The 19,740-nt window shown below is 44.4% G+C and overlaps 2 protein-coding genes across 2 annotated transcripts in view; one reads left to right on the plus strand and one right to left on the minus strand.

The window, feature by feature from the left end:
* Positions 1-5,650: 5,650 nt before the first annotated feature.
* Positions 5,651-14,508, minus strand: ankrd40 (ankyrin repeat domain 40; the record flags this gene model as incomplete). The annotated part of the gene is made up of 5 exons (XM_084329156.1): positions 13,952-14,508; positions 10,508-10,656; positions 9,626-10,255; positions 8,781-8,962; positions 5,651-5,677 (listed from the first exon to the last, which is right to left on the minus strand). The coding sequence occupies exons 1-5, from the start codon at positions 14,083-14,085 to the stop codon at positions 5,651-5,653; spliced, it is 1,122 nt and encodes a 373-aa protein (XP_084185282.1). The 5' UTR covers positions 14,086-14,508.
* A 405-nt stretch (positions 14,509-14,913) lies between these two features.
* The window catches only part of drc1 (dynein regulatory complex subunit 1 homolog (Chlamydomonas)), a gene marked incomplete at its 5' end in the record, with an annotated part of 51,917 nt that continues 47,090 nt past the window's right edge, over positions 14,914-19,740 (plus strand). Inside the window, 4 exons of the mRNA XM_084329157.1 lie at positions 14,914-15,047; positions 15,246-15,333; positions 16,679-16,791; positions 18,553-18,736. Of these exons, the coding sequence (XP_084185283.1) occupies positions 14,914-15,047; positions 15,246-15,333; positions 16,679-16,791; positions 18,553-18,736 (519 nt within the window). The remainder of the gene's footprint in view (positions 15,048-15,245; positions 15,334-16,678; positions 16,792-18,552; positions 18,737-19,740) is intronic.

Here is a 19,740-nt window from a genome sequence, read left to right on the forward strand (position 1 = left end):
GAGTCCGGAAGCGAGGAAAAGCTCTGGGGGGCAGCCATCGTCAATCTCGTCAAACCTGAGAAGTTCAGCAGCTTGACCAAGCTCTGTGGAGTGATCAGCTGGGTCCGCCGAGCGGTGAACAAGTGGCTAATCCGAGGAAGAGCCATAGAGAGAGCAGAGTGGGAGGCCAAGCACTCAAAAGAGAAAGAGGGCAAGCCTGTCCTCGACGCATGGGAGCTTGGGGCCGCTTTCCGAGAACTTTGTTTGGCAGCTCAAAAAGGGGTAGCATTCCCTGAGTCAACACTGAACAGGCTCGTGGTAGTCAGGGAGGTGTCTGGGCTTCTGGTGTGCTTTGGAAGGGCCCGGGCAGCGGGGGAGTCAGGAGTGCCTCTGGTTCCCTATAGAGCTTGGGTCAGCACCCTCGTGGCGCGAGAGTCTCATGAAACCAACCATGAGGGAGTCGCTGGTACTATGTTGCGGATGAGGAGGAAGGCTTGGGTGGTTCAGGCTCAGCGGGTTGCAAGGAAGGTTGGCGACTGTTGCGTCTCCTGCCGGAAGACCAGAGCAAAGATGTGCCAGCAGGTTATGGCTGACCTTCCCTCCGAGCGGACTGAGCCGGCTGCCCCATTTGAGTTTACAACTCTGGATCTGTTTGGCCCATACATGGTCAGGGATGTGGTAAAGAAGAGGTCTAGGATGAAAGTCTGGGGTGTGGTGTTCTCTTGTATGGCTTCTAGAGTTATGCACGCCGATATGGTGGAGGGACTGTCCACAGAGAGCTTCATGGGCACTTACCAGAGATTCACAGCGCTCAGAGGACACCCAAAGAAAATCTGGTCAGACCGGGGCACAAACTTTGTTGGAGCTCGGCCTGCACTGAAGGAACTCTATGTTTTCCTAGAAAGTCTCGACAAGGATGAAGTAAGGGGAAAGGCTGCCAGACAAGGAACCGAGTGGATCTGGGTGTTCCACCCAGCCGACTCACCTCACAGGAATGGTGCGGCGGAAGCAGCAGTCCGCATTCTCAAGCAAGCGCTGAGTAATGTGGGAGGTGGCGGGGACCTCACAGGACTAGAGTTCCAAACTATGCTCTACATGGCAGCCAACTTATCGAATGAGAGACCGATCGGCGCCAGACTCCAGGTCCAAGATGACGCGGTAGAGGTGATCACCCCCAACACCCTGCTACTGGGGAGGGCTGGACCCACAGGGGACTCACGGAGCTACGAGTTCCAGGGCTACCCATTTGTGAGATTGAGAGCAGTCCAGACTGAAGTAAACAAGTTCTGGCAGCGGTGGAGCCAGCTTGCTGGACCAGGCTTGTTTATCAGGCCTAAGTGGCATAGTAAGGCTCGCAATGTGGCAGTCGGAGATCTTGTTTGGCTTGCCGATCAGAACGCGCTAAGGGGTCAGTTCAGACTGGGCCGGGTTGTGGAGGTGGCCCCTGACGTGAATGGGGTCGTCCGTGATGTCAAAGTGAGAACGTGCCCCAGCTGTCCAGTGGCCTCGGGCAAGCGTCCGGAGAAGATCAGCAGCGATCATAGACTCTCTATTGTCCTCAGCAGAGACGTCCGAAGACTCGTGGTGCTCTTACCTGTAGAAGAGCAATAACAGCACCCCATGAGAAGGTTGATCCGAAGATTCCACCGCCAAAGGAGAGCGGTTATTTGTTGTGGTCTCCTTGGGTCTAAAGTCCAGGATACCAAGTGGGAGGTGTGCAGCTTTCTATTGTGGTGGTGGAGTTTAGGTGCACTTTAGTCTGTGTGTGTAAATAAGTAATGTTTTGTGGTGTTTTTTATGCTGTGCGTTTATGTGAATGTTGATAGTAGTGGTAGTTGAGCTATGATTATAATTATGTTTTCATTTTCGGATGTATGGAGGCACTGTATGCTTGATTAAAGTTGTGAATGGAGATGTAGTCATTTCACATGTGATCCAGGGGAACGTAGCGAGGAGTGGGCTGTAATTGGTCGAGATACGTCACGTGGTGTCAGTGAAACTGTATACAGGAAGTTGCGGGGAATTTGACAGCAGCGAAGGGAGACGATTGAGAACCGGTGAGTGGATGTGTGTAAGCGATTTGTTTTAAGAATGATAGTAGTATTGTGGTAGTTATTGATTGAATGTGTCTCGTTTCAAGGTTTGTAACCTGTTGGAGGAAGAATTAAAAGCTTTTTGCAACTGAGTGGCATCCTGTTCATCCCTTCACCCCAGCTGCGGGTGTAAAGCAGCACACTGAACTTCCTTAACTGTCTCAGGTGGTAGAGGCGCTGCTTCGCCTTTTTTACGACTGAGTCTATGTGTGTTGTCCATGTCAGATCCTCTGAGATGTGGACTCCCAGGTACTTGAAACTGCTCACCCTGTCCACGGTAGCCCCGTTTATCCTCAGTGGTGTGGGTGTCCCCTGCTGTCTCCTCCTAAAATCCACGATCAGCTCCTTGGTTTTACCAATGTTCAGGAGCAGGCTGTTGTCCTGGCACCAGCGTTCCAGTACCTCAACCTCCTCCCGGTAGGCCTTCTCGTCGTTGTCCGAGATCAGCCCCACCACCACTGTGTCGTCCGCAAACTTCACTATGGAGTTGGAGCTGAACTTGGCCACACAGTCATGTGGGTATAGTGAGTACAGCACGGGGCTCAGAACACAGCCCTGGGGGGACCCGATGCTCAGGGTGATGGTGTTGGAGGTCTGACCCCCCACCCTGACCGCCTGGGGCCTTTCACTCAGAAAGTCCAGTATCCAGGCGCTCAGAGCGGAGCTCAGACCCAGCTCGATCAGCTTGTCCACCAGTCTGGTGGGGACTATGGTGTTGGAACGCTGCGCTGTAGTCAATGAACAACAGTCTCACATAGCCCCCCTTCTGGCGGTCTAGGTGAGAGAGGGTGCTGTGCAGTACTTGGGAGACCGCATCATCAGTAGAGTTGTTCCGATACCGATACCAGTATCGGAAATGCCGCCGATACTGCCTAAAATTCTGGTATCGGTATCGGCGAGTACCCTCTAATTCTGCGCTCCGATACCATATGACATAATTTATCAACAACACTGCGGTCTGCTGAGTGAGCATTATAAAACAAACGTGTTTTTAACCGACCGTGAATTAAAGTGTCAATGCCATTTGTCATTTTAACAGCAGATACTTTCTTAAGTTAAATGCCATCGTCCCGACAGAGCGCTGTTGACGGGAGCTCTGATGGGTTCCCTTGGTGGTGTTATTAGCATTGAACAGCTAACCGAAAGCTAGCGTTAACTAACGTTAAAGTTTTAGCTTTAACGTTACCTTGGCTAAAGTTGGGGCTATTCATAATCCAGCAATAATGGCTGCAGACCTGCAAACAAAGTACAGCAAGTTGGCACACGAGTATTCCAATGTAAATCACATTTTCACCAGTAACGTGAGTCTTTCCATCTACCGGTAGCTCATGCTAGCTAACCTAGTTCACGTTAACGTCGTCACTGATCGACCACCTCGCGTACAGCCATATCGGTGACAATGTTTAGCTTTTAGTGCCAAATGATAAGAGTCTGAGGCGGAGTCTCAAAAGAGAATGTTGAATATTTATTGTGCAAAAATCCCAACAGAGCCTCTGCTACTTAAACGGAGCCTTGTGGAAGCAAGTGCAGCAACGAATAATGTCCGTGTGGAACTAATGTGCCAACAACCTTTCCGTGGGTGAACTCATTGAGATAGTTTTCAATTACTGATACTAATACTAATCTATACAATCACCTGTTGTTGAATAAATACCATTACTTTATAGTTATTACTAAAAAACAGTATATATAAAACAGTAGCTGTATAAAAAAAAAATAAAAAAAAACGTTTTATAATATATATTTATATATTATTATTTTGTATGTATGCACTGGTATCGGATCAGTATCGGTATCGGCCGATACCCAAAGCTTAGGTATCGGAATCGGATCGGGAAGGAAAAAATGGTATCGGAACATCTCTAATCATCAGTGGACCTGTTTGGCCTGTATGCAAATTGCATAGGGTCCATATCACTGGGGAGGGAGGCACAAATGTGATCCTTGACCAGCCTCTCAAAACATTTCATGGCCACAGAGGCGAGTGCCACCGGTCTGTAGTCATTGAGACCTGTTGGGGAGGATTTTTTTGGTACCGGGATAATGGTAGACATCTTGAAGCAGGCAGGGACCACTGACTCCGCCAGGGATAGATTAAATATGGTGAACACAGGGGCTAGCTGGTTAGCACAGGACTTAAGTATGCGCCGTGTTATTCCATCTGGGCCAGCAGCCTTTCTGGTGTTCACCTGCATAAATGCTCTTCTCACACTGTGTTCCGTCAATGAGAGAGCGTCCCGCCCCCCCGCGGATGCCCCCCTCCAGAACAGCCGGCGCGCCAGTGATGTCACTAGCCGGTGAGCTAGCGTCGCCACTGTTTGCCCCAAACCATGCGTAAAAGGAGTTGAGCTGGTCCGCGAGAGAGGCGGTGTCGCTCCCCATTGAGGGGGCGCTGACTTTGTAGTCAGTTATCGTCCTCAGTCCCCGCCATAAGCCTCGTGTCATTCTGTGCCATTTGTGCCTCCATTTTGTCAGCATACGTCCTCTTAGCAAGTTTAACAGCCTTGCGCAGAGTGTAGACTGTTGTCTTGTACTCTTCCATGTTTCCTGTCTCTCTGCCCAGGTTGTAAGCAGTGGTGCGAGTTTTCAGAGCTGCTCTGATAGTACTGTCCACCCACGGTTTCTGGTTCGGGAACACCCTCGCCTTCTTTGTGGGGACGATACTATCAGCTAAGGTTGCCATGAAGCTAACAACAGTGACTTGGTTGTGGGCGAGTGCTCTTACCACTGGACTAAACCACCCACATCTCCTGATCAGTGGCGGCCGGTGCTACGTATAGTAAGAGGGGGGGGGGGGGGGGGGGTAAATTTCTTTTTTACATCATTTGTGCAATAGTCAATTTTGGTGAGTTGTTTCTATACAATTCACTTACGACATAAGTCATAACGCCGCGCGTACTGCGTTGTGTGTGAGAGAGAGAGAGAGAGATAGAGTGAGAGAGAGAGAGAGATAGAGTGAGAGTGAGAGAGAGAGAGAGAGAGAAAGAGAGAGAGAATTTTTTTTATCGCATATATTTATTATCTACAAAGCAGGCATGGCCATTGGCCAGCCCACCTCATTTCACTGTATTCCTTGTGTATGTATGTGACAAATAAACCTCTTGAATCTTGCCATATTCAATCAGTTTCAGTAACTACAGAACAGTACATATTGTAATAGACTCACTTGTTGTTGTTTTGTGGTCCGGGCTTGAACTTTCCATGATAAAAAGTGTCCATATAAATCCATTTTGTTAGCTCCAACATTGTCTGAATGTACAGTATCTCGTGATTATCTCTCCGACTCCTGAGAATACACTTCTTATTACCGAACCAGCTAAACGACTGAGTATAGCCTAGTTAAGCTAACTCAGATCTGAAATGAAAATACTCCTGGCTCCTCCTACAAGCATTATTTTCTGTCTGACGACTGACGAGTGACACAGTGGCGCACTGAGCTTGCTTCGAGCGCTAGAAAACCACGCCCCCAGACATAATATTTGAAGACCCTAATAGGCTAAATGTATTTGCTTGATCCATTTACATTGGCTGTGACGATACATTGGGCTGCAGTGACGCGCACTCAGTGAGCATTAAGTCTAGCACTCAGGCTTGGAGGTAGATGTCTATCAGGAGAGAGTGACGTGAATCACGCACAAAACAATGATTTATATTTGATATATTAACCCTTTATTCGCCAAGGACGAGTCATTCTCCGCCATGCGTAATCTGCCAATGACGCCGTAAGGCGTCTTTGAGATCAATATTTCAAAAATCTGTGATGGCAATCATATTTTACCCACGGAGACTTGGGATCTCCTGTTGATCTCCTCTCAACTCTCCAACGGTTCAAGAGCGCCATCTGGTGGCCGATCGGCGGATCGCCCAAACAGGAAGTGACGCGCCGGAAGTGGTGCTCATCCATATTCGGTCCGGGCACTCGCTATCGTTAGCGGGACTCTAGCTCGACACACTGGACAGCGATCAGTTGCCAATAACTCGATAAACAACATGATTTGGACGTATATACTATTATACAACCTGGAAATGGATCGCATATATCAACATCCCATAATCGAGAACTTTCTGCTCCACGCGGACCACCCAACGGTCAGAGGAAGATGCAGTAAGTTTCAGCGTGTTTGATTATTATTAAACGTATAAACTGCTGTGATCTATGTATCGCCCATACTAAATAAATGATAGATACTTGAAGTTGAATGGGCCATAGTAATGTCAATTTAGCAATACAATTTAAAAAGTTATAGCCCTGCAAAGAAGGGGAACATCTCCATAGACTTATAGTGGTGGCAGATAGGGGATTAAGATCAGAATAATCCCTGGCAGATAAAGGGTTAACATTATTGTGCATTTTAAACACAAACACTTAAAATTAGTAATTATTATTATTTTAAGCATGTTTATTGTATTTTTAGAGTCCAAAATCTACATCCAAAAAAAGAAGTCTTCTTATCCTTCTCTCTCCACCAGCGGGGGTGGCGCCCAAGCGCCCTCTATGGACCAGCCGCCACTGCTCCTGATACAAAGACAGCAGTACTATGATGGTTCATTTGAACATTTAATGGTTATGGTTAAGAAATAAAGTTAGGGTTAAGATTAGACATTAAGTTTGACGTCTATGGTTAGCTTATGGTAACAGTGTGGTTAAGGTTATCAGAAAAGTGTGTCTTGGTAGTCTTGAGGTAAATAAACTCGGCTCTCATGTGGGCGCCCTGGGTTCGCTCCCCAGCAGGGGAACTCAAACATTTTCTGAAAATGTTAAAAGCTTAAATTTTTTTTAACATATTTACTTATTTGTAATATGTACACATTGTAAAATGTGTATACAATACATACATATACTACTTATGGCTATAACATAAAATACAATATGTACCTTTTTTCCTGTAGTCGATTAGTACTTTAAGTGAGATCAGGCTGCAGAAGCTCACTGGCAAAAGGGGTAGATTTTGCTTAAAAGTTAAGCTATCTTAAATCTGATGAGAGGAAAATGCTATGGGCATGACCCTTTTAAAGGGGGTCCCTTGACTTCTCACCTCAAGATATCTGAATGATTGTATTATTGTATTGTGTTTTGATTGTTATGTTAAAAAAAAAGAAAAAAAAGATTTGATTTGATAAAAAAAATAAAAATAAAGATATCTGAATGAAAATGGGAGCAATCTGCCTTTTCCTGCTCCAAACTATCGTTATTATGTCGGCCTTTAGAAATCCACTATCGATCGACCTCTAATCTCAAAGCCACTTTGCATGCGAGATACATATCAAAACACTGTCACAATTGAATACATACATCTGTACGATCACAATGCATTTGTGTGGTGCTCCTCCTTGCAGGAAGCCATAATTATGTTGATGCTGTGTCTTTCCTTTGCCTTGTCTCACCCTTTAGACAGCTGAGCTGTGGCTAATGAAGTGGAATAGTGGATGTAGCCTGGAGGGCGTGGGGGGGGTCAGACCTGCCTCTGCTCAGGTACATCAAAACATTCCCTGAACGGACTGAGAGCAGGGGACACAAACAGGCTGGACAAGCTGGTCAGGAAGGCCAGTAGCGTGGTTGGGGTGGAGCTGGACTCTCTAGCGAGGGTGGCAGAGAGGAGAGCCTTGCTAAGCTCCAGACCATCAGGGAAAACCCCTCCCACCCACTATACACAGACTTGGCTGACAGGAGGAGCATGTGCAGTGCTAGGCTCACACTACCTAAATGCAGCACTGAACGGCACAGGAAGTCCTTCATTTCAACAGCCATCAGACTATTATAATGCATCACTGTGCTTCACTGAGCACAGAGTGACAGTTACCAGCTTCCTGAACTCTTAGTTTTGAAACAGCACTGTGCAATATTACACCTACTGTAGACTTCAGTATATTTTTACTGTATTTATTTACTGTATATTTTATTCAATTTTTATTCTATTCTTAGGCTATTTGTTTTGTTATTTTTATTCGTGACTTGTTATGTCTAAATGTTTAATGTTGAGCGATTTGCAGTGTCAAATTTCCCTCGGGATAATAAAAGTATTTCTATTCTATTCTATTCTATTAGGTCGTAATATAATATTGGAGGTGTATGAGGCTAATGTTATTAAATGTTATTTCGTTTTTAAGAATTGTAAAGGCTAGGCAAAAATAAGCATGTGCTTCAGCCTATTCCTTTTTTCGGTCATTGAGTTTGGATTTTGTGTGTGAGCTTACTTTGAATATGTACATTTGTGATTTTTTTCTTTTTTTCTTTTCGTTTTGAAAGTCCACACGTGTGTTTTTGATTTATCTGTAAACAAAGACCGAAAATAAAACTATTCATCATCATCATCACACTGTTGCGGAAGAATGAACAATGAACTTCATGTGAGCCGACAGATCAAGTTTCAGCTGGCTACAGAATGAATGCGTATGAGCATCACATTGATAGAAAAAGTGTAGAATGCTGTAATTTCTCTTATTATTTTGATTGATTTATAGAGTTATAATTTAACCCATCTCTGATGTTTTGATTTGTTCAATGTCAATATTTACCTTCACCATCAGCAGTGTCTAAAGGTATTTTTGTTTTGAGGATTAGGCGCCGATTCGACAAAATCGTATGTAGTTGAATCCCGACCTTCATTTCATTTATTTCAACTGATGGAGGAGTATGCATGCTTGCCATGTGTGTATGGCAGGACACTAGAAGATAATACAATTATCTATCTCTATCTATCTATCTACCTTTCTTAGCATGGTGTTGGGCAGCTTGCGTATCTTCTCCACGTGCTCTGTGCTGATGTCCAGCTCGCGGCAGCAGACCCTCAGCAGGGAGCGGTAGGTCAGCTCTTGGCGGTCCAGCTCCACCTCGATGAAGTCGTTCTCCCGCGCGTTGGGGTTCTGGATGCGTACCTTCAGCACCAGCTCTGGGCAGGGAGGAAGCATCAGTGTTACACTGTTACATACACACACAATGCATTATTACTAAGGACCGATATGAATAAAACAAATTTATATGACAATAACATTTTGTACATGCTATTTTTGTACATAATGTAACAATCCTTTACTGCGTCATTGTCACATTGAAGTAAAGTGACCCAAACAAACTCAGCACGGCCAAAAAAAGTAAACACACACACAACGGCAGTTACACAGAGAAATAATGATCAGGTTCAGTTGTTCACAACTTCACATCGGTCCAGTTTTACTCATCGGACCGATACCGGTATATGAAAAAATCACTATCATCGGCCGATACCAGTATGGTCAATGATATATCATGCATCCCTAATTATTACTGGTATGCACTTGATAAAAAGTAAGTGCAAACACAAGTGTCTGTGACCGTGTGGAAGAATCATGGATCAATCGTTGGATTAGATTGAAAACTATTGTAATATGAAACAAGTGTGATCAGACACCAAGGCTTTTTAGGTAGACACCTGCATAAAAAAATAAACCCTTATTGCTTTTCATTTAGCCGACGGTTCATTCTGAATCTGTACTGAGTGGGTGGGTCAATGACGCGCGACGAACCTTCTCACCCAGAAAAGCCTTTCGGAAGCGAGCGCTCCCCACCTCCTCACCTTGCACATTGACAGGGAAGGTGCTTGTGAAGAAGAAGGGCTGGAAGGCTGGCACGGGCCCTCCGTTCTGGCCACAGCTCAGCTGCTGGGGGGGGATGGACGGCTGCCGGCTCATGGCGGGGTTGGTGCTCGGGGCCTGGCTCCCGCTGCTGCTGGCCGTGCTGGTGCTGGGGGAAGCCAGCGGAGGCGAGCATGCGGTCCCATTGTGAGTCACCCCGTGGGGGTAGTCGGTGTGGTTGACCAGGTGGGGCTCTACCGACAGGTCCATGGGAAGGGTCCCATTAACGGCAGAGTGGTGGTGGTGGGAGGAGGAGGATGAGGCCGTACTCTGCACCACGCCATTTTGCTCAGCCACCGGGATGAAAGCCCCCGTCTGGGCCTGGCTGTGGGTCGTGGGAGCATTGTGGACAAGGCTCTGCAGCTGCTGAGGTTGGTGGGTGGGCGACAGGGAGGCCGGGTCGCTGTGCTGGTCCTCGCCATGGTCCCCGGAGCCGTTCTGGGCCAGAAGTTGGGCTAGGATGTCCTCCGCCTTATTGTCCATCTTGCTGTACATGAAGGGCGGGTTGGACAGATAGTTGGGAATGATTGGCAATTCAGGCTCCTTGACTTCAGGCATGTCCTCCACCTCAACTGTGACAGACAATACAATGTTAGTTATGTAGCACAGAATAGTCCAAACCATTGACTTGTAGCTTTTACCCCCAGTCATTATCAAACCCAGTCAATTCCAGCTATCAACACTCAAGGCTAGAATCCATATGTGGCCATATGTGTGAAGGAACGATCCATATTTATTACACATTAATACAATGTAATTTCATGTATCTACACCGAGGTGTCGTAAATACATAACTAAATGTGAAACAGAAATGCACAGTGCACCTCCTAACAGTCGTTTGATCTCTGGTCTGGAGGTGAGCTGGGAGGCCAGCTCGTCTTTCGCAGTGACAATGTCTTTGTCTGCACCCGAGTTGAGTAGGTAGGACACGACATTCTTGTGGTTCCTCTTGCATGCCCAGTGCAAGCACGTCCTGGAAAAGGAGGGGGGGGGGGGGGGGGGGGGTGATGGTGAGATAATACGATTTCAGTAAATGTAATTAACTGACTGCCCTTTACACATGGATCAACTTCAATCGCCATATTTTAAAGCCAGGGACACGTGAGTGAGGCAGACCCTTGACAAGTCACTTTTATAAAGTAAAACACCTTGACCTGGCATATCGCGCTGGGAAGGGAACGGCTCCCATCTACCTCCAGGTCAATGGTCTCTAACTACACACCCTATGTCTATGTCTTGTCGTACAAAACGTGTAAGTCGCTTTGGATAAAAGTGTCAGCTAAATTACTAAATGCATTATTATTTCCATATCATGTTTCCCACTGAGCTCGTTCTACTTTACTAAGATAGCCATAGTACTTGCTTCCCCCCCCCAGCCCCAAAGCCAACTTTGCAGGAAATTAATTGTGAATGTCAGATCCCTGCTTACACAAGCAAGACAAGACACCCTGGCTGGTCAGGCTGATAACAAGAAGCTAACGTTAGCTGCTGACTGAAGCTTTTTTTAATCCCCTGTAAACCTGTGTATGGCACGTACTCTAATGGCAATAGAAGAGGGCTCTCGGTGTGGGCAAGTTTCAAGCAACAGTGGCAATACTGTTATACACAACATGACAGTTAAGACTCTGGTTTGATTGATTGATTGAATTGATTGATTGATTGATTGATTGAAAACTTTATTAACAGATTGCAGAATGGGTACAATACAGTACAGCTCAATACACACAATTGTTAAGGGGATGCAGACCAGAAAAAGACTTTCGTCTTGTTTACATCAGGGTCCCCCATTTTCAATTCATCAGGACATATATGACATACATGACATACAGATAGACAGTACTGCTACATCTATACATTTATGACATACCAGATTTGCAAATACAGTACTGTTTGTGATACAAAAAGAGAGTATATACATTTGACGTAAAAACTGTACATTGGAGGAGGTTGGGTGGGGGGGGGGGTAGGAGGGGTTGGGGGGGAACACTGTACAACTGTACAAGCAAAACTGTACATTGGAATATTGACAAAACCATACTAGGTAATTTACTGTACATTGGAGGGGGTTGGGTTAGGACATTTACAGGGGCCAGTTTCGAATTGCAGTCTCCCGTAGGTGTTCTTTGAGAGTGGTTTTGAAAGTGGGTAGTGATTCACATTCCTTTACAGCTTTGGGTAGGGCGTTCCACATTGATGTGGCATAATTGCTAAACATGTTTAGTCCCTTGTTCGAGACGAATCTGGGTTTAACATGATTTGTGGAGCTCCCTCTGGTGTTGTGATCGTGGTATTCACTGACCTTTGGGAAGTATTTTGACATGTACATGGGTACCTTGGTCGTGTAGTGTATCTTGTAGACCAGGCCCATTGCAAGTTGTTGTACTCTGTCGTCTACTCTAAGCCATCCTAGGTTGTCAAAGTGGGCAGGGGTGAGGTGGGTTCTAGGAGTAAGGTCAAGCAGTAGTCTGACCAGTTTGTTTTGAGATGTTTGTAATTTTGTTTTTAGCGCCTTTGAGGTGCTTTGGTACCATGAGGTGCAAGCATAGTCGTAGTACCCTTGAATGAGTGCTCCTGCCAGAGTCTTCAGGGTATTCTTGTTTACCAGAGAGGAGATCCGGTACAAGAATCGAGTTCGTTGGTTGACTTTTTTTATTACATTGGATGCCATTTTGTCACAGGAAAGATTAGCCTCTAGGATGGAACCCAGGTAGGTAATTTCATCTTTCCTTGTGACAATATTGTCACCCACTGTAACTGAGAAGCCGTCGGTCTTGCTGAGTTTGTTATTTGAACCGAAGAGAATGGACTCTGTTTTGCCCATGTGTAATGATAGTTTGTTATCAGCGAGCCATATGCAGATTTTGCCTAGTTCCGAGCTGAGGGTTTTTTCAACCTATAACTTGTTCTTGTCAGAGACCAGCAAGGCTGAGTCGTCCGCAAACAGGAACAAGTTGCAGTCACAAGCTGACGACATGTCATTTGCATAAATTAGGAACAGTAGCGGTCCTAGTATGCTTCCTTGTGGAACACCACAGCTGACTGGGAGGGGGGGGGGGGATAGGGTACCGTTTACCTCCACCATCTGTTCCCTCCCCTCAAGGTAGGATTGCATCCAGCTCACTGATAAGACTATCAAAACCAATTGCTTTTAGCTTGTCAATCAGAATGGAGTGATTGACAGTGTCAAAGGCCTTTTGTAGGTCCAGCATGACCATGCCGCAGTATTTGCCCGCGTCTACCTCTTGTTTGATGTGGTCGTTCAAATAGAGAAGGCATGTGTCAGTGGAGTGGGATGTTCTGAAGCCAGATTGGAATTCGTAGATTAGATTTTTTTCCGCTAGGTACTTTTCGACCTGTTCGTAGACTATTTTTTCCATGACTTTCGAGATGAAGGTAAGAATAGAAACAGGGCGGTAGTTGCCTGGGTCTAATTTGCTGCCCTTTTTGTGCAGAGGGGTCACCCTTGCAATTTTTAAGTCCTTGGGGACGTGTCCCTGTTTTATGGAGAGGTTTATTATGTGTGTGATGACTGGGGTGATGGCGGCTGCTGAGTCTGAGGAATTTGGAGGGGATGTTGTCATGGCCAGTGGCCTTGTTAGGTTGGAGGGCGCTCAGTTTTTTGAGTACCTCATCTGTTGTTACCATTTCCAGCTTGAAGTCGTCCTTGCGGACCCCTAGGTTTTTGTAGTAAGCTACTATGTGTTCTACCCCATAATGCCCTGAGTGGGAGGGTAGTTTGTTTACCAGTGTTGTGGCTATGTTTGTGAAGAAAATGTTTAAGTAATTGGCTACATCCAGCTTGTCTGTGATGAGCGTGTTGGCCGTCTTGTATGTTTGAGAATCTGGTTTTAAGTTTTTTACTGCAGCCTAGTTGATTATTGAGTAATTTCCAAAGTTCACATGGTTTGTTTTTGTTTTCCTCAGTTTTGTCATTGATGAAATTCTTTTTTGCAGTTTTGATCATGGAGTTTAAGTCGTTTCTTAGTCTGTTTCTTTCCAGTTTGAGTTCATGGTCACCACCACACAACCTTACTAGGGGTGAATGAATGAATGAATGAATGAATGAAAACTGTATTTAACAGATTGCAGAATGGGTACAATACAGTATGGCTCAATACACACAATTGTTAAGGGGATCATGCAGACCAGAGAAATACTTTAGTCTTGTTTACATCAGGGTCCCCCATTTTCAATTCATAGTTGGTAATTGCAAGGCAGACTAAAACGAAGCTAGCGCTCGACGTGCTTTATGAAAGCCACTACTTTACCATCCATTTATTTCGTTCTGCGAGTTGACATTGACTCCACTCTCCACCAAGTCCCGCACTTCGTCGAGGTCTCCGAGGGCAGACGCCTCCCTCAGTCGCTCCTGCAGCTCCTTGTCCAACGACGCGGTTGACATTTTGAAATGGACGATTCGCTTAACGTGATCATAGGAGACACAAATGCCCTTTTGTTTGTCTAAGTCGTTCACACTAATCACCGGTGTCGTTGTCAACCGATTCTATTCGACTGTGTTTAAAAGTGTCTTGGAAAGTCGAGAAGAAGTGACGACAGCGTTAAGCTAACTAACTATAAGCCACCCCGGCGGCCACCTAGCTTGACAGGTCGCTAGCTTCGGCTAACGCAACTTCTTCTTGTTGATAATACCGTAACGACACGTCAGCCTCGGTGGACAGATAACGTTAGCAAGTAATTCCTCCGCAATTACGTCGATTAGGGATACTATTATTGTTGCACACACATTTTATTTACAACACTCGAATTGGCCACGATGGAAATCTTCATGTCGGTGTTGTCAACACTCCGTCCGTCGGTGTTGCTGCCAAAGACCACCGCCACCCCGGGGGACATGTTTCAGTGTAACAACTGTGAGCAACTGTTAGTTCCTCTCTGGGAAACTCAGAACACACGTAGTCATGGAGATTATAAGTCACAAGCGTTCTTCTGCAAAATGTCTAAAGTCACAATGAATGCAAACAATGTAACTTTTATGTTACTGAATATATCTATAAATAACATTATAATAAAAAATGCTGAACATTACCAGTATACTGGTTGTCTATGGACAATGCCATGGCAACAGTTACAGTCATCAAGAGAACCGTCTCCATAGCAACGTTTACCAAACTTGTTACTGATGTGCTACTAACTGGTACGGTGGTACTACCGACCCTACTAAAGCTAAGGTACTCTTCAAAGGTAGTGTTTTCAAGTGTTTTCTCCAAACATGAGTCAAGCTGGCGACTCTAATGAGGATCCAGAAGAAGCGGCCGCTGAGCCCTCTCTGGACTCTGAAAGTTCACAGGAGAGAATTGCTGCTCGTCGCCTCAAACATGCACGAAAAAATGAAGCCAAGCAAAGGTACGATAGCTTTAGCTAGCTAACTGGAGTAAGTAATTATTGCTGACTGAATTACATGATAGGCATTTGCAGACAAGCGTTGTCTGTGGCCCATGGTGTACTGCAGAGGTAGCTTGGGCAAGCTAAACTGTAGATATGTGCAGAGCTATTCGTTTCCCCATTTATGTGCATCATCACCTTTGATACCCCCTTCCTTAGACAAGAGCGGGGAGATGACGCTGGTGAGAAGAAGGAGACCAAAGAGAAGGCGAGGAAAAGCCAGCAACAAGTGGAACACAGTGAAAGGGTTTGTTGATCCATCAGCAATAAGTCACCACATTCTCTGCACATATCAATACAAAGTTCAAGTTTAAGTTTTGTTTTATTTGTCACATATAAAGACAAGTACATACATTATTACAGTGAAATGCTTGGTTCTGTATATGAGCCCCCTGAGAATGTGCTCCATACAGTAAACAAGTACAAATAATAAAGTCCAAACACTATACAAAATATACAATACAAACCAAGGTACAACCTAAAGTACAGAATGCAAACTTAAAAAAATAAAAAATAAAAAATGCTCAAATGAGGTATGGATGTAGTGCAAATAATGGTGTAGTGTTAAAAAGTGTCTAAAGTGAATGTTAAAGACTCACTTCACAACATAATTTTTTTTATATTGCCCTGTGTAACTGTAACGGAGGTACCGCAGTCTATCCACAGTCACGTGGTACAAGTAGTTCGGTGGCTGTGGATGGTAAGCGGTACTGCAAGTAAACTCACTCCCCAGAGGCATCCAAACTGAGCGCTTAGGAGGGATATCCTTTCTTGGCGCAGCGGTTTGTGATGTCGGCCCCGGTGCGGGAGACCGGGGTTCAACTCCCACTCAGGGCAATCCCTTAAAGGAAAACTCCAACATTTTGGGAAATTAGCTTATTTAACATCTTCCCTGGAGTTAGACAAGAAGATACATACCTTTTTTGTCTCTGTGCGTGCATTTTAGCTTTGGGAATAGACGCTCCGTTAGCATAGCTTAGCTTCATCACTGGAAGTGAGTAGGGGCCGGAGCCTTACAGTGCCTTACAGTGTATTGCAAGGTCTGACATTGACCAAACTTGATATGCATGACCTTGGTGGGCTCTAGGTCAACTCCTGAAAAGGGGGTCAATGTCAGACCTTGCAATCAAAAGTTAGGGGGCACACTGAAATTATGGCAAGGGTTATTAGCCCCCTAACTTTTGATTGCAAAGTCTGACATTGACCCCCTTTTCAGGAGTTGACCTAGAGCCCACCAAGGTCATGCATATCAAGTTTGGTCAATGTCAGACCTTGCAATACACTGTAAGGCACTGTAAGGCTCCGGCCCCTACTCACTTCCAGTGATGAAGCTAAGCTATGCTAACGGAGCGTCTATTCCCAAAGCTAAAATGCACGCACAGAGACAAAAAAGGTATGTATCTTCTTGTCTAACTCCAGGGAAGATGTTAAATAAGCTAATTTCCCAAAATGTTGGAGTTCCCCTTTAACAGGAGTCGAATCGGAATTTGAGACACAACGCAGAGCAATACGGTTACATAACCCTATAAGTCATTAAATGCTCAATGTATGTCGTTGTAACTGTTGGGCCTGTTATGTCTGCTCCGTCACAGAGAATGATCGACTTGCATAGTGGTGGGACCGCGTTGGTGAGCAACATCCAGGTAGCAGCTGATGCCAGAGAGTCCCAGAGAAGGGCAGAGATGCAGGAGGCTCGCATGCTCAGGTGATATCTTGTTCAGAGCGCTCCCTTTAGCAAATTACTTCTTGTTTTCACATGCACTATTTTGTGTCCCAAATGTTATTAAACTGAATGGAATAGGAGGGACATAAAATGGCTGCAGAGGGGCATTGTGACATCATGTGAAAACAAAGGGTAGGATGGTGGATGATTGTGTTTAATATGATTATAAGATGGTTTGACTCAATTTGTATTTTTATTTATTCATTATTTAACCAGGGTAATCACGTTGAGATTGACATCTCTTTTTTAAGTTGGCCCTGGCCAAGAAGGCAGCACACAGCTAGTTTTGCATACAGAACAACATAAAACAATCACAAATAAAAGCAAGAAAGTAAAAGCACTCCATTGTGACTGGCTGAGAGGTGGGCATTCATTCCTTGAAACAATCGACTAAAATCAATCAATCAATTCAATCAATCAATCAATCAATAGAAGCAGAAACCAACTTGTAGTATTATATTATTGTTTAGTGTCTTATTTATGTTTGAACTCTAGGGGGCACCCCACCTCTATAAGTAACCTATAGCTGATCACTGTAATTCATGCACCTGTTTTAGGAGATACGTTTTTCCTACCTGTTTCACTGTTTGGAACTGACAAATAGAGCAATTGACAACTGTTCTGATTTAACCTTTCATTCACTATCATTCATTTTTGGACAATAAAACCCTGCAAACTGTACCAGCCACAACTTGGACATTCTTCTATATTTACATCACAAACTTTGTTACTGAGTAGAGAACTAATTATGGGTGCATCGTGACGCCTGTCAACACAATCGGGGAGTGACAGTCGGCCACTACAGCAACATTATGTTTCCATGTTCCTTTAAACACTGGGCTTTTGTGGTACCAGGGAATTTGAGATATTGCTAAAATATGCACATTTCAAAATTATGTTGTTTGTTGGTAAGCTGTTGTATAAGAGGGAAAGAATTACTTGTGTCTGGGACGTTTCACATTTGAATTTCTCTTTCAAGATTCAGATTCAGATTATTTTAATCGCCATTATGTTTACAAAAAACACATAGGAACGCGATACGACATATATACAGTACAGTGCATACACTTTATTTTTCACAAAAAAATATTAAAAAGTGCAAAACAGTGAGACAAGAACTAAGGGAAATACATTTTCTCATCAGGCGTTCAAACTGTAAAACATTTGCCTCTTTATTTTCCCTTGTGAAGGACATTTGGAATGGGACATAAGTTTCCTTTTTATTCATGCCTTGTGTAATTCACAATTTACAATTAAGTAATTTAGCTGATGCTTTTATTCAAAGCGACTTCCATATTGTGAACAAGAAGTCAGCAGGAGGGGTACATCTCTAAGGCAGCCTAGGGTCAGTGGCATTGTTCATCAAATAGTATCAAGCTTGAGTGTTACACTCTGAGTGCATAGTAGTATTGACATATTAGCAAGATAGTTAGTAGTATAAGAATAGTAGCATAGTATTAGGGTACATAATAGTAAAAAGTCAGTAACCTAAGGTTATTTTATATATATCAAAAAAAAATTCAGATAATATTTCAGCTGTCCCGACTGTGGTGGGGAGTTCATTCCACCATTGGTAAATTGTAGAAATATTTCCCATAAGACTTCCCCCACAGATTTTCTTTTTGTCCTCATTATGCAGTATATCATATTTTTCTGGGCTTGATTGAGGTCTGTCAAAATGCCTCTCACCTTTTCAGTCATTGAGATTGCACTTATAAATCCCTATCCTCATCCTCTGCCCAGAGTGGAGAAGCTAGAGAACGAGGCCAAGTCCAGCCTGGAGCAGTTTAAGGAGGTTACCAGGAAGTGGACCGAGGCTCAGCAGAAGGTGCTTCTTCAGGAGCGGTGGGAGGCTCTGAACAGCCAGCAGCAGCTGTGTGCTCAGATTCTCGAGAACAAGAACAAACTCATCAATGACCTCCAGCAGGTACTGTTAACACTGAGAGATCCGAGTCCAATAAAGAGGCAATTAGCCAATTTTTTTACCTGAATCCTATCGTTCTGTTGTCATAGCTGCAACTCACTAGAAGTCTGCTCTCCTCGGGTTATCGTCATTTGGCAGAGTTTCAAAGGGTAGCAGACGTGCCCAAGCTCTCGAAAATGTCATGTATGTTGTGTATGTCATAAATGTCTATATGAATTGAAAATGGGGGACCCTGATGGAAACAAGACAAACGGCTTTCTCAGGTCTGCATCCCCTTAACAATTGTATGTATTGAGCCGTACTGTATTGTACCCATTCTGCAATCTGTTAATTAAAGTTTTCATTCATTCATTCATTCGAGACACAGAACATGTTGGCAAGTTCTATGTCTAATTATCACATGTCCTCCTCACAGCAGAACAATAGGATCCTGGTTACAAATCTGCAAAATGAGGATTTCAAACGCCAGGTTACTGTAGATGTAACTCATTCAAGCACGACAGTATTTAGATAACAACAACAATGCTTTATTGTTTATTCTGCAAATACAGTCAAGGCACAGGCATTTGTTTTGGTGCAATGATGCAAAAGCCTATGAACAATCTACAAATGTACCACAGTACTACACAAGTACCACAGTACTACAAGGAGTACAACAGTACTACAGACACACATGGACATGGGTCAATGACAGCAGGACCTCACGTACAATGTACGTGGGACGGCATGACAAACAACAGACAGCAGACAGTACGCATTACTTTACATAAATACATTTAGTGCTACATCATGGTTGTGGCTGTGGAGGGAAGTGAAGTCAGTGTCCAGTAGTACCTTAGTCCTGTGTACTGTAAGGTGAAGTGTCCAGTAGTACTTTAGTCCTGTGTACTGTAAGGTGAAGTGTCCAGTAGTACTTTAGTCCAGTGTACTGTAAGGTGAAGTGTCCATTAGTACTTTAGTCCTGTGTACTGTAAGGTGAAGTGTCCAGTAGTACTTTAGTCCTGTGT

Source organism: Notolepis coatsorum (assembly GCF_963971535.1).
Source record: "Notolepis coatsorum genome assembly, chromosome: 14".
Lineage (NCBI taxonomy): Eukaryota > Metazoa > Chordata > Actinopteri > Aulopiformes > Paralepididae > Notolepis > Notolepis coatsorum.